At 33.7% G+C, this 15,372-nt stretch overlaps 2 protein-coding genes across 3 annotated transcripts in view; one reads left to right on the forward strand and one right to left on the reverse strand.

Moving 5' to 3' along the window:
* The window catches only part of ens (MAP7 domain containing protein ensconsin), a 138,078-nt gene extending 127,138 nt beyond the window's left edge, over positions 1-10,940 (reverse strand). Inside the window, exon 1 of one of the 2 annotated variants that reach the window (XM_077434902.1) lies at positions 10,681-10,940. Coding sequence is in view for 1 of the 2 variants with exons in the window: in XM_077434901.1 (XP_077291027.1) it covers positions 10,681-10,828 (148 nt within the window). In the remaining variant the exon portion in view is untranslated. The remainder of the gene's footprint in view (positions 1-10,680) is intronic. The other variant, XM_077434901.1, reaches the window with a different exon arrangement.
* A 1,071-nt stretch (positions 10,941-12,011) lies between these two features.
* Positions 12,012-15,147, forward strand: LOC143914297 (FERRY endosomal RAB5 effector complex subunit 3). Its single transcript, XM_077434464.1, has 7 exons — positions 12,012-12,248; positions 12,321-12,648; positions 12,741-12,965; positions 13,046-13,237; positions 13,326-13,533; positions 13,619-13,927; positions 13,999-15,147. Exons 1-7 carry the CDS (start codon positions 12,071-12,073, stop codon positions 14,230-14,232), a joined length of 1,674 nt encoding a protein of 557 aa, XP_077290590.1. The 5' UTR covers positions 12,012-12,070; the 3' UTR covers positions 14,233-15,147.
* The last annotated feature ends 225 nt before the right edge of the window (positions 15,148-15,372 follow it).

Consider the following 15,372-nt stretch of genomic DNA (forward strand, 5'->3'; position numbering starts at 1 on the left):
TTGTAAAGGTGTGCTTAGACTCTCTAATATATCTATATATAAAATAAACAAAAGAGGTCAATTAATGAATGTATTTTTCCAAAACTAGTTCAATCTTCTTCATTGTTGTTAAAATGTAATGCTCACAATCTTAATTCCAAGTCACAATTTAAAATACTCGGCAGTTGGGGACTTCCATCGGGTAATTCTGCGATGGTTATAAATAGAGGTAGGACCGGAAGCGTGCTTTTTCCAGGAAATAAGGCGTTTTGGGTCTATTTTCCAGGAAACGGGGCAAATTACAAAGCTAGAGAGCATTAAAAAAAAGGTTCATCATAAAAATGAACAAAGCACGACGAACAATGAACAATAAACGGCGCAAAGTTGGTCCGCTCTTTAGTTATAAATTCAGAAATTCCAGTGTAAGCGAGTCTTTATAAACGTTGACAAGCGAATGACACGGATCACACGACGCATGTTCAATGCATTTTTTTTTCAATGATACCTTTAAAGGCTTAGCTGGTAGTATTCTTGTTTACTTCGTACATGCAAAATTTACAACGCATATCGGCGTTTTGCAGGCCTATGGACTTGTTGGCAAAAGGCCGATCGGCGTTGGTCAGCATTCAAAGGGTTAAATAAAGTAGAAAATTTTTGAAGAAAAAAAATGCTATATATTCAAAGCGTTTTTTTTTATTATCCAAAATGTCCCTGAATGTCAAGAGTTATGATTCCGGTATCACAGTTTTAATTGTAATTATAGACAAATCGATAACATACTGCCTACCTATTGGACCGTATTTGTCTATCATCGATCTCGGGCTAAATAAAAAAGCTTGTAAAAAATAACCAATTATTTAATAACATATTTTGAAGAGAATCTATAATTTCACTGCGGTCGGTATGCATAAGTGACTTTAGGCGTAACTAATGCAAGTTTACATACATATATAGTAACGTCGAACGATCAGTTGTCTTTACAGCTGTTGCTGTTTTTCATACATTTCTACCTAAGCAAGATTCAAAGATTTTTTTATCTAATTCTAATAATCCACCTGAGTGATTTATCACATGTATAAATATGTACATAAGTACATATGAAGCATACATTATTTATGCAATAAAAAATAAAATGGAAAAACAAAGACATTTTCATCATACATAAAAGTACCCATAAAAGATAAATAAATCGAAGAAATAATATAATCAATATCAACATTAATAATAATAATAAAAAATTTATAACAGTAATCCATTCGAGAATTAAATTTTTGGATTTGTTGAAAAAATTTAAAATCACTAGGCAATTGGTTAGATTCAACATTGTACACGCATCACAGATTTCATTCCAAGGATAAATATAACGCGAACGCGCAGGATAAGGGTTTTCGTCGACGACCAACTCAAAAATAACTTGCATCGCCCTTCGGTTAAATATAAACAGGCGGTATTCAAGACAACGATGCGCTGCATATGTCACGACATAAACACATATAAAAAGTGATTCTAAAAAAGCGCACGTCTCGTACGGCCGAGCGATTTAACCTGATTGTGCTACAGCTACATAGATTACAAAATCCACAAAAAAAAAAAAGTAGTAATTAAACGAGATAAATTAATTTGGCAGTGGTTTTGATTTCGGCGTGCACATTGGATGTAACGGGACGAAGACACACGGTGCAATTAAACGGACGTGATACCTAGCCGGCGGACCGTAACTTCGTACCAACGAGCAAATAACGTAAAATATTAACAAAAATAGCGTCTGTAACAAACGAAATTTGCATATCATATGCATTTTATACGTGTTAATAATACGAAAAACCGATGTAAATTAAATCGCAAGCGTACCGCGTCAAACGCAAGCAGAACCGACCATCAACTACAATGTTACAAATATCAAGCGAGCAGCGGAGAGTTAAATCTATAAAACCTATATATAAAGTATGAAGTTAAATGCATTCGATTTCGATGTGGGACGGGAACTCTTCACATGGTAAATTAAGTCGCAAATATAGAAATATTCAGGAAATATTGTTTTTATATACTAAATGAGTTAGTTGTCTTTGTGTAGAGACATTCCCCCTTCCCCACCGTGACTCTCTTCATCGCGGATACGAGCGAACGACACATGAATATCGAATGCGAAACGTCAGAGGCCAAGCGGAAGTTGTCGAACTTTTCAGAAAAATCGATAAGCGTCGCCATTCCGACTCACTAGGATTAAGAGTTTCGTTTCACATACGGTCTAGACATACTCCCCTTTCTTAAAACGTTATACATACATAAATTTATATAAACATAGTAAAAAGGTTTGTCTACTTCCTAAATACAATTGATAAGGTTTTTTCTTATTTCAATAAGCAAAACAATGATCAATTCAGATAAAAATAAATCAATATCGGGGATCGAGACCGAGTACATATCCGTCAAAAACACTGGAGGTCGATTTCTCACGATCACAATACTTTATCTACCGATAATTCGTATACAAAAAAAACTATAAGAATGCGAATATTTATCATAATATATACGAATTTCATATTATTTACTGCCTTATTATTACGGTAAAAGTACTTATTTGTATCCGGGTTAAATCATTGACATGTCTGATAGTAAAGAACAGGAAATAAAGAGACATTCTGGATTTATAAACGCCGTTTATAAATCCAAAATGCCACTTTTAGCATCAGGAGAAAAAAATGTCTATGACCAATGCGTCTTGCCAGTGATGACGTATGGATGCAAAGCTTAGAAATTTAACGCTATAATGCTGTATTAAGTTCAATGCACTCGAAGAAGTATGGAACACTGTATGCTCAACATAACGAGAAGATATATAAAACGGAATGCGTGAGTGACAAGTATAACAAGGGTAGTTGATATAATGGAGAGAATAAAGTATTGAAGTGACATTGGGCAAGTCACGTAGCTAAATGAACGGACGATAGATGGACGGAAGAATTGGTCGAATGGTACACGAAAGGTGCAAAGCGACCACAGGAGAGTGGATGGTTGAAATTAGAAAAATGTCTGGGATGAAATGGATGAGAGTTGCTCTAAGCAGAGACGAATGGAAGCAAGCGCGTTGGCGAGATCTTCATGCAGCAGTGAATGGTGAATGGCGAATAGCTGTAAAACAGAGATGGTGTGTTTTCGATAGTTGGGAATATTTAGGATACAAAAAAAAGCGAGATAGATGATATGAGACGTGAACTAGAAATAGATTTCGCGACGAAAAGTAAGAGCGATGTGTTCCCGTCCGAGTTGACCAAGAAACGAGCACAAGGGCAAGGTTAACGGTCTCGAAACGCTGAACGGCCGAGTCGAAACAAAGAGCGGAGAGATGGAAAATTTGTAACGACGACAATCGTAAGGTTAGAGAGAATGTGTCGACTCGTAGACTGGCGATAATTGCGCGGCACGTGCATTGTTCGTAACAGTAGACGCGACAGATAATGCATACTTATCAAAATTTAAACCGTCCATTACGGCGGGTAAACTTCGTATGGTGGGAGGTTGCGCAATCGAATTACAGCATCCACGGCGATCTTCGACTGCGGCACATAATTATGTACAGCTGAAATGAAAGACACATCCGCGCCACAAAACGCACTGTTAACCCGCCCACCGACGACTCGGTGCAAGAGGAAACGAATAAAAGTGTCATCTGGATGCGACGCCTAGCCGCATATAGACAGCGGAAACAAACCAAAACTGACGACGATGGTCGAAACCAAAACACAGAATCGTTTTTATACAACGTTTCTCCACTCCAAGTCGAAAAAGCGCAGAGACAGACGGACGGACGGTCGAATATTCGGTGGAAGAGTTGATTACGATCCTTAATCATCCCCCCCCCCCCCTTCCATCTACATATATAACAATTTATTTCCATCGAATGGAAATTTGTAAACCAGAGAACACTATACATTTAGGTGCTGTTCCAATATTTAGTGCACTAAAAAATTCAAAAAATAAAATTCAGAAATTCAAAAATCAAATTCAGAAATTCAAAAATCAAATAATAAAACAGAAGAAAAAAATATATAAAAATTGAAAACAAAGAAAACCGTAAGTAAAATATTAAAAAATCAAAATAGACGAAAATAAAATAAACAAGATAAAATACAAAAGAAAAACTTAACTTAAAAATAAGGAAGAGATACAAAAACCCATTAATATAATATTAAGGGAATCATCAAGAAGTTACTAATTAATTGGATAGACTATTCCAAATTGGAACCACTCTATTAGATAAGAAGGATTCATTAAATATTTTGAAGTAAATACGTTTTCGGAGTCTCGGAGTATGACCTCTCAGATGAGTGTTATTGTTAAATGTAAGGAGGAACATCATAGGACAATCGTTATGGTTATTTATAATTTTATAGAATTCAATTTGATCACCTCTCATTCTTCTCGTCTCTAAAGTGTAAAGATTCATTCTTTTTCAATCTCATATCATATGAAAGTGATTTAAGTCCGGAAGGCATTTTTGTAATTCTTCGATTTACCCTTTCTAAACACATGTACACATCGTCTATTTATACATAATTGATAGTCCTTATGAAGCAAGATCATATTCCAATGTCCGATCAGATCCATCATCCACATTTATCCCTGTTCTACCAAGTATTTGCTTGCTTTTCTCTTAAAAATTTTCTACCTCATATTAATCTATTTTGTTGTACCTTGCCTTGCTTTAAATTTTTATTGTTGTTACTTAACCAGCGGGGTGGACTAGTGGTTAGCATATTATGCTTTCGAGCAGAGTGATCATGGGTTTGAGTCCCAAAAGAGTCCCGCTGCTAGCTAGATCTTGGTTTGTGACTCCAGGTCGATCGTTTTTTTATCAGAGTTTGCCAATTTTTCTGATTTTTATTGAAACGGTTCCCGTAAAATTGGCATTTCCTTCCTATATCTCTTGCTAATCTCAATTTATTCAGCGTCTTGAGGTTCGCCAATTTGATTACAAAATGCTGCAAAAATTTCTCGATACAAGTCACTGTGGATGTTTATATGAATTCGTATTGTATAAAATACTTATGTATATTGATTGTATTGTATCTGTATAAGTGCACCCGTCGCTTTGGAGCGATCTGTAAAAGCAAGTGTTCATGTTCTATGAAATAAAAATAAAATATTTTTTTGCAATATCCCATATCTCCCACTATTCAAAGATTTGCTTCTTTGTTTTTAATTTATATCATTGTTAAAATTTATTTTTAGAAAAAAATTCGGTGTCAATGTCCATGTATTATACAAAGGAATAAATACTGTTTGTTTCTTTTTCTTATAATAAATAAATATGATAATTTGATGTATGTACTTGTACTTCAAGAATATTTTATCGACAATGTTGATAAGGCAGTTAGTTATAGACGACGACCACTATCAGAAAGATTCTTCTGAGTCATATGTAAATATCATTTTAATCAAACTTTTGCATTAATTTCTGCACATATTGACTGTCGGTCCACAACAAGTATGGTGGGTGCTTAAATTCCACTGATAACTCAAACGCATTAAAAATCAACAATATATTTTATTATGCTTTGTTAACGATTGTTACATCCAAACATAAAATTAAGTCTTGACACATCGGTACAAAAGTAAAAGTATCTGAAAGTAATCTCAAATTGCGCAGCGACTACTACAAAAGGAGATGAGGATAGATCAAATAAAATTTGTCAAATGGAACGTCGATCGCGACACAGTCCAGATCTTCCAGACGGACACGAATATAACACAAATAATTCAATTCGACCTAAATACTAATGTGAAGTTATGTTTTCAGACGATGCTAGAGGTTTTAGTATCGATTTTTCTGGCACATAGTGTCGAGTAATACGGGAGCGGCCACGATACGACCTAATCGATTCGAAAGTCCTGAAAGAAAATGCACCAACTAAATACAACTAAAACTATCCAAAAACGACGTAACGCACAGCAATTACATACATTTATAAATATACAAAAAAAATTATTATATACATTTACAAAAAAAAACGACATAATTGCGTGATGGAAACAATCTGAAAATTATACGTAAATATAAAATATAACTATATGTAAATATAAAAATCATATGTAAATATTTGACGGAATTCGTGTACCGCAAAATCGAAATGGGATTGACGTAAAAAAATTGACTAGGATTAGAACAACTTACATATGTCTAATGAAACCAAAGCGCAAGTTACTTCCGTTAAACCAGAACTACATATGTTGATTTAGCGTAAAAATTCCTTATTGAATTCGAATTTACGATACAAATAGACTAGTAGGAGCATTATGAGTGGTGCCAGATTGTCTAGGCAAGACGCCCGCTCTAAACAAATACAACGAATGTAGGATTTGCGATGGAGAAAAAAATAATAATCTGTCGACTTCGATCAAAACCTATCGCCAAATAATATTTGAAAGATAGATTAGCTCATGTAGTGGGTATATGTATGTACAGCACATACAAAGCAGTTTTCCTGCGAAGGACAACAACTGCGCAGGAACAATTAATTATAGCCGTGTGTGTGTACGGATCTACATATTTTAGGCAGCACATGACTCAGTATACCTATAAACATATCTCTGATATCATAATAATAAACCCTATACAAATACAAACACCAATCAAATTCAGTTTCAGTCAATAGAGACATTAAAAATTGTCCAATGTATTCCAACGTACAGTCTAGTCAATGTGGCAATCATTCAAAGAAGACTATTATGAAAATAAGATGAAAAAAAAAGCCTAGTTGAATGAATTATAATACTTAGACGGCAATTTCCTTAGTCTTTTGCTACGTGTGATCATTGACCATTCATATTACGCTAAATATGCGTACGTTGTTCTCGTATACAGGGGGTGACGTAATACGCGTTACGATACTTTTGCGTGAGATCTGATCAGGTTTTGCAGCCGGTACCGACAAATTGTCGCTAACTGGTTTCATCGTACAAAAACGGCTTCTCTTCTCGCTGATTAGAGACGAAAACAATCGTACTTTTTTCCCTCCCTACCTTAATGGACATTTTCTATTCGATCCGAACTATTACAAAAAAATTAAACTTACGTGAGTGCACGTGAAGAATTCTACAAAAATATAAAAAATTTCACTTCGTGCACTGTTGTGCATTTTTCAGTGACAAAATTGCATGTTATCCATGACAGTGAATGTGGCTTTTTTATTAATATAATAACCAGAATAGTGTGACGATCATACGACATGACGTTGATTTTCAAGTAAAACTTGGAGTTGAATTTAATTACGTAAACTTGAATGATCGATGTGCGCATTTCGATTTCAGCGAAACAGCCTGAAAATAGTACCAATCGATTTTAATAAAAATGGGTAAATACCAGGGCTGTGGAGTCGGATCAAAATTTATCGACTCCGGCTTTAGAAAAATGGATTATAAAAAAGTTAAAATCACTAAAAATTGACAAGTAATAAATAAAAAGTAAATACATTCATAGCATATGTATGAATTTCATGGTAAACGGATTGTTGGGTACATTGCGATCGCGCAAACGAAAGTCTTTGCCACGAAAATCACGAATACGGAATATCTGACACTCAAGTTTTCGTTAGTATGATAGTTCGCATGGGTGAATCCTGATGGATGTAATTTTCAGGTGCCATGATTGAGATCTTAGTGACGATTGCGAGATCGTTTTGTGCGGAATAATTAAATTTCACCGAACCGAATTTCATACACATAAAATTCGATTTAATTAAAAAATGAGAATAAAAAAAGTATGAGACGGAGGAAACACATCAAACTCTGTGCAATTCGACGATTTTATTTATAATTTAAGAACAATTCCTGATTTTCATAAAGAAATTATTAAATTTCAATTTATTAGTCGATTTACTTCAATAAAAATAGGGAGTTTAGTTGACGCATACCCTAATGCTATTAATTAAAAAATATATAAAAATAGGAGTCGGAGTCGGTTAATTTTTCTTACGACTCCACAGCCCTGATAAATACAGATCAATAACGCTTTATACTGACATTCTATGTACACAGTAAAACATTCCGTCGATCAATTCGAACAAACTCTAATAAAAATAACCATTTATTCTAAATAGCCATAATTAACCAGCTGAGCAATTTATAACATGCTTAAGTTTAAAAAACGGCAATATATAAAGCATCCCATGTCGACGGTGCTAAAAACTTCAGTGTTTTAAGTAACAGCCGAGAAAAAATAATTTGCATAATATAACCTAGCGTGGAGCCGTAACGGTAGTTTTACATAATTTACCTGAAAACTTTGAAACACGTTGAAAATTTCAACGTCGTAAATTTGTAATTCTAAGCGAATGTAATTTGATCTAGTCTACAAAAAAAAAATATATATATATATAAATATGGAGTGCCTTCGTCGCCAGTCGTATGCATCGCTTTTGATCTTTGAAACGCTAAAAAATCCATTATGTGGAATTTATAGGTAGGCGAGAACGAGGTTTCGGAGGAGGCTGCACCCACGAGATTATTCAACGCGTTATTATATGACGAATTACACGTTACACGTGGAAAACTCTATAAGCTTCTCGTGGTGTTGGGAGGAAAATTCTAAGGGTATATCTGTCCGTCAATGTGACTCCCTGCCCACGGAGTCTGTCTGCGACCACGAAATAGGGTCACTCACTGAGTAAACAGTACACATCGCAATTACAATACAATGTTGGGGGGAACGCTAAATGGCATTAGTCAGCTGTTGCCGCTAGAGCTGCTGCAACTGAAAAATATACAATTGTGACGACGTTGCAAAAGCGCCAGCCTCTTGTCACGTGCACTGTCAATTTTCTCATGCGTTACCGGTCATTAGCCAGATTTATTTTACACCTGAAATTATATTCGAAAAAAATAAATCAGTACGTACTTAATATTTCGTATCTACTTTGAGATCTTTATTGTACGAATGTGTGTATTGTGCTGTGCGACATTCTTCGTACGTACATCATGAGACGTAGATCAGTTTAAAAATAGACCATTGTGGTTCATTTACATTGACGTATACAAACGATGATCTCAGTGTGTACACACATGCAAAGAACACTGCCATCCTTCCAAAAACGTTCAAATTGTATTGAAGGGATGACACTCGATATATATGTATGTACATGTGTTCAATCCATGAACATCAGTATTTCACATCGTGCTTGCATTGTGCAACTGTCATCCATCATATTCCTAGAGATCGACGATTGGTAACCTTTATAGAATAAATACCAAATGTGGAAACCAAAACATAAAGTTGGGTACTAGACGTAGGTGTGATTTGCTTAAAAAAAATCGGCAGTAAAATTATTAAATCAAAAATTAATAAAAGCTTTAATTTTATGTATATATGTAAGGGTTTATGATACACTTTCATAATAAGTTGGATACCTGTAATATTTTCGCACATCGTCTTCATTTATTATATACTAGTGGTTTTACCCGGCTTCGCTCGATATTTGTAATATAAACCGCTTAAACATGGTTAATCTAATAGTAAACATTTTATTAAATTTATAATTGAATATTCATTTGTTTTTTTATTAAATTGAACGTCACGGATTCCACGAATCAAAACTTACATACATACAGTCTTTTTCGAAATTATATATTTAGATGTATGTAATAAATATCTATACACTATGATTCGGTAAAGCTTTGTATATAAACAAAGCTTATTGATAATATGTATGTACGATATCTGTCATAATAATGAGTCATCAATATCATATGTTCACACGTGTTAGAGTAAACGGTTCATTAGATGTTAAATAAAAATCTTATTAAAAAATAATCAAAAAATGGATTTTTAACGTAACGAAAAACAAATGACAAATACATTCGGTAATACATTTTAAAACAAAATCAACATCGAAGAAATTTAAAAATCGTATTTTTTTTTTTTTTTACGTTACAACATCGTCTTTTAAATGTGTATGTACTGTGGTTAGTTTAAAAATCAATCTTACATAGGATTGCGACTCTCACACCATTTTGAATAAGACAGTGACAATTTGAAAATCGATTTCAACATCGCGGAAAACACTCCAAAAATGGTTCATCGTCATACGGGACTACGTACGTTGTATATATGTATATATATAATACAAACGTACAATAACGATTTTTACACAATTATATAAACACGGGAACTTTCGTCCATAAGTGTCAACTGTGAGCAATATTTATTTCGAGCGGAATCCGATAAACGGCAAAGGTCACGAAACGTTCCGGAATTTAGACCAAAGAAAAACGAACGACCTTTTCGAATTCGAACGAGCGGGTTCGGCCGCAGGCGCAGGCTGTCTTATTTTCGCCCGTCGACGCGACCAGACGAGGCGATCGCCGACGATTGCAACGATTGCAGCGATTGCAGCGATTGCAGCGATTGCAGGGACCACTCTTCGGATTCACTCACCACTTAGTTCGAACGTATCCAGCATTGTCGCTGTGTGTGCGTGATATGCAAATCGGACCATACGTCACTCGGCGAATCTGCCACTTCACTGTTTCGAACCGAAGAGTGGAAACGTGGGTGTGACGAGTGAGCAGCGACCGGTGACAGGATGCCAAGCAACTGGTCGAATGGTCGAATGGTCGAATGGTCGTGTCCGAGTCCCTCACTGAGTGGAGGTGATGGTGGTGAAGAGGGTGTGGTGGTGCGGAGGGTGCAGAATGGAGGGTTACCTGAATCGTCCGTCGAAAGAGCGAAGGGTGGTAGCGGTAGCGGTGGTGGTGGTGCAGAATCACAAGCAGGAGCTGCGGAAGAGGTGGTGTGTCGAAGGTCGAGCTGATCAGGTCTGCTCAAAACTCCGTTGGGCTCCCGATCGGCCATGTTGCCGGCGGCCTAAGCGGCTCTGCACTGCACTGCCGACACACCACTATTCATTTTTTACTCGTGACACATGACCGCCCTAACACCGTCAAATGCGTCCATGTCTCCGACTATTTCTTTCACTACGATACTCTCTCGATCGCTTGAATTTTAGACTTAAAATAAAAACCCTCAAAATGAGAAGCTTTGTGACCTCGATAGCATGTTTTTATTTTTTCTGCTGGTGGATTTCATCAAAATATATCCATCTCACATTTTCTATCAGAGTGTCTTACTTATCGCCGAAGTTAGCAATAAATTGAAACTACGTGGTAATAGTGCACAGACCGATACCTAATTTTTCTACAAATTGAAGGAAAAAATTTCATTTCCTATTTTTTATTTAAAAATCTCATGAATTAATAAATATAAAAAAAAAAAATTAAAAATAAATATTATAAATAAAAAAATATTCCAGACCATTTCATATTTTTATATGAAAAATATTCAGTAAAAAAACAGGGGTTTTTAATCAAGATTTTTTAATAAAACTTTAAAAATTATTTTTTTTTTTAGATTTCTTTGTTTTCAATTCCATTGTGACGAAGTCTTAAGATTTTTTTCTTTGTTTACAAAAATTATTATTTTGTCTTTCAATTAATAGTTAAATAAAATGAAAATTATTACCATAAATTCCAATCATTTTAATTTTATTGAAATTTATGCATACATACATATATTTAAACTACTAAAAATGTAAATAGTAAGGAAATCGAGACGAGCATACAAATATACATTGTTTTGATTTTAATTGTAATAAAAAATACCCATAATGACTTATCTAAAAATACCTTTATCAGATTTCATTTTCAAAAAAATTAAAATCCACAAAACAAAAACTTCATTACATATGTTGAAAACTCATCGAATAAATCGAATAGGAAATTAATAATATATTAACCCAAAGGATAAGCACATAAAGCTAAGTTCTTAAAAAATACAATTATTTTGAATAAAAAAAAATATATTTGGCATTATAAATTTAGCCAAGCACCAAGATACTACTTTTTAAATTATTAAAAAAAATATGATTACATGAATTTCATCATTCGACAAACATTTATTATTACATAAAATATAAATGTATTCGATATTACATATATATAAATGGATAAGAATGTATTTGGCATTTTATAAATTCAATAGTATTGAAATGGCTACTTGCGAATTCACAAAATTTTGCGAACGCCGTCAACTGTCAAAATGACAACTGACGGCGGTCGAAGTGTTGTAAATTTTAATTTTTCATTTCCGACGTGTACTGTGAAAGAACTCAAATATGAATTGGAAGTACCCATCGAAATACCTTTCAAAGGCTGCACGAAAGAGTTCACCCAACGACTCATTTCCATGTTTCACATTCCCGTCTTCATCGAAGAAGGTCTAGTATTTTAAAATATATTAAAAGTGTATTTATCATCGCATAAAATTTATCCTAACTTCAAAATTTTAGAATTAAATGACGCTCTTTCGAATTTTGTCAAAAATCAATCGGAAGAGTACTTCAACAATTCCAATGATAATCTTATCGAGAAAGCCAAATCTGGTGAGATTGATGTAGAAGAGGTAGTTAAAAATTGGGAGAAATGTTACAAAGATAAAGTGTCTGAATTTGCCGAACAAAAGGGTGCTACTGATGAGGAAGTTTTCGCAGCTGCATTTCACCGACTCGTTCATTCTCCTGCTTTGGTGGCAATATTACAAGTAGAAAGCTCATATGCGTGCAAGGTGCAAGATGTAACGCGTCAGAGGGACGAAGATGTGATTAAAATGACTAATAGGTATGTAAAATTATGTTCTATTTACCCCATAATATTATCTTTTAATTTGTTCCAAGTATATACAATGTTTAGTTTTAATATTTTAATTTCAGTCAAGCGAGTGAAATGGATGAGAAGATGAAACTTCTGCATAAATTTACTACTGAAGATGAGATTAACCATTTAGCTGGCAAACACTTCGAAGAGCAAAGTATGGTTGCTGGAAGATGGGGATCTCAACTTGATGCTTTACGTCAAGCTCAAAAAGCTGAATATAGATCTTGGCTAATGAGAATATTAGAAGACCATCAAACAAATTCTACTCTTCTAACACCAACGTACTGAATATGCAGTTCTTTTTTTGTTTTTAAAATTATTTGTGCAGTTAATATTCACAATTTACTTTTTTTGTTTTTAGAAATTCACCACTATATCAGACGCTAGATTTTAGTCCACTCGAACAATTATCGGCTCCTGTTAATAAACAAGAACGTTTATTGGAAGAAAGTTTTACTATCCATTTAGGATCCCAATTAAAACAGATGCACAATATCAGAATAATGTCTGCTGATGTCATGCGATTTTGTAGTATCAAACAATTGGATAACCAGTAATACAATTTTATCTCTGTGTAATTTAATTGTATTTTAAGTTTCTTTTGTGTTTATTAATGATTGATTTAATATTATAATGTATAGAACAATGGATACATCTAGACGTTTACAGACAGCATTAGAATTATATTCCAGTGATTTATGTGGATTGGTTATAATGACAGATTCTCCACCACCACATTATTCTGGATTAGCAAAGAAAATCAACAATGCTTGCCAACAAAGCACTGAGTTTCATTTTCCCCAAATGGAAGATCAGCTTGAAAAAATAATGACTGATGTGAAGGAACCAGTAAACAACAAACTTCACATGCACACATATACAATATTATACATATTTGTGATATAAAATAATTCTATTTTTATTATAATTTAAGGTTGTTTTGAGGAACGCTCAAAGATTAAAAAACATGATGGAAATGGGTTCCCAAGATAGTGCATCTCATAGGAAAGTAAAAGAAAGTAAATTTCTACAAACTGGTGATGTTTATGTAACGAAGCACTCGAATTTGGCTGAAGTTCATATATTATTTCATTTAATTGCCGACGAGTCGTCTTTGAGATCTGGTGATATTAATTCTAGACATCCTGCTATATTAGGCCTACGCAATGTCTTAAAAGCTGCATGCTCTAATGATGTCACTACGTTAACATTACCCGTTCTTTTACAACATGATATGTTGGAGGTGAATTTCAATTTTAATAATTTGTGCTTTTGCATAAAAACATGTTTACTCACTATATTTTTATTTTACAGGAAATGACTGTTGCCTGGTGTGCTAAACGTGCCGAGTTAGTTTTGAAATGCGTTAAAGGTTTCATGATTGAAATGGCGTCATGGGGAGGATCTGAATTGAAAAATATACAGTTTCTTGTTCCCCAAGGAATATCAGAAGATGTATTTGCAACTTTGGCGGCAATGTTGCCCAATATATTTCGAGTATCTAATCCTTTAAAATTCAAAGCGTCTGAACCAAGCGAGATAAGTTGATAGTAAAATAATAAAACAAAAATGCATTAAAAAAATATCATGAAATATTATATAAACTTAAAAATAAAAGTAATGTAAATTTATTACATAATTATCTTTATTTTATATCTAATCATATGATCTACTTATATTATAAAATATAATAGGTTATCGGATAAGTCATGACGCACTTTTTCAATGTTTTTCAAAGGTCATTTATATGTATAAAGAACAAAGATCAATCAATGATATATTGCCCGTTTTGTTCGATAACCTTTTGCCATATTTCAATGAGATTCATAAATCTTTGTTCATAGAAAAGACTCATCTTTATCTGCGAAAAACTGAACAAGGTGCTGATTTACAGTTTCATCTGAATTGAACGATATATTACGCAAGGAGTTTTGAAAATAAGTCTTACGGTGTATGTATGGTTAGGGGAGTATGATGGGTGAGGTAACACATTCCAACCAAGCTCTAATAATTTTTGACGAGTGATCAAACTCGTATGTGGTCTCATTTGGCACGTCTCCTTTCTTTTCCAGAAGTAAAACGGTCAAATATGCCAAAAAAATGCACAACTCGTCTTCCACCTAGTTTACAAAACTCACCCAAGTCGCCTAATTTTTTTCTAGAATGATTCTAGAACAGTCAGCTATCAAACGAAGTAACTGTGACATTGATGTGAATGACGGTAGTTCTTGAAAAAGTTTGAACTTTAATTATGAACTGAAATATTGATTTTTAAATGAAACTGAATATGAACTGAAAAATCCATTATGACTTTTCCGATAACCCAATATGTTTATTGATGTTAACATAAGTTTTACTTGTAAAATTATTTTTTTGTATATCATTTATTTAAAAATACTTATATACACATGTGTTTATTTTTTATGTGTTATACATATCAAAATTAAATTAATTATATTGCATAATTATGGTTTTTATTGCTTTATTATAAGGGAACAAGCTTTATTTTATTTCCTTTAAAGATTATTTTTCTTATACATTATATAATTGATGATCTTCAATTTGGTTTGTTCGAATTAAAAGATCAGAAATGCCAATCATTGTTTTTTTTTCAAATAGCCTTTACACTATTTTCAATTTTATTAATTGAATAAAATTTATAATGTGACTTCAAGAATTTTATTGACA

Source organism: Arctopsyche grandis, chromosome 7 (genome assembly GCF_051622035.1).
Source record: "Arctopsyche grandis isolate Sample6627 chromosome 7, ASM5162203v2, whole genome shotgun sequence".
Classification (NCBI taxonomy): domain Eukaryota; kingdom Metazoa; phylum Arthropoda; class Insecta; order Trichoptera; family Hydropsychidae; genus Arctopsyche; species Arctopsyche grandis.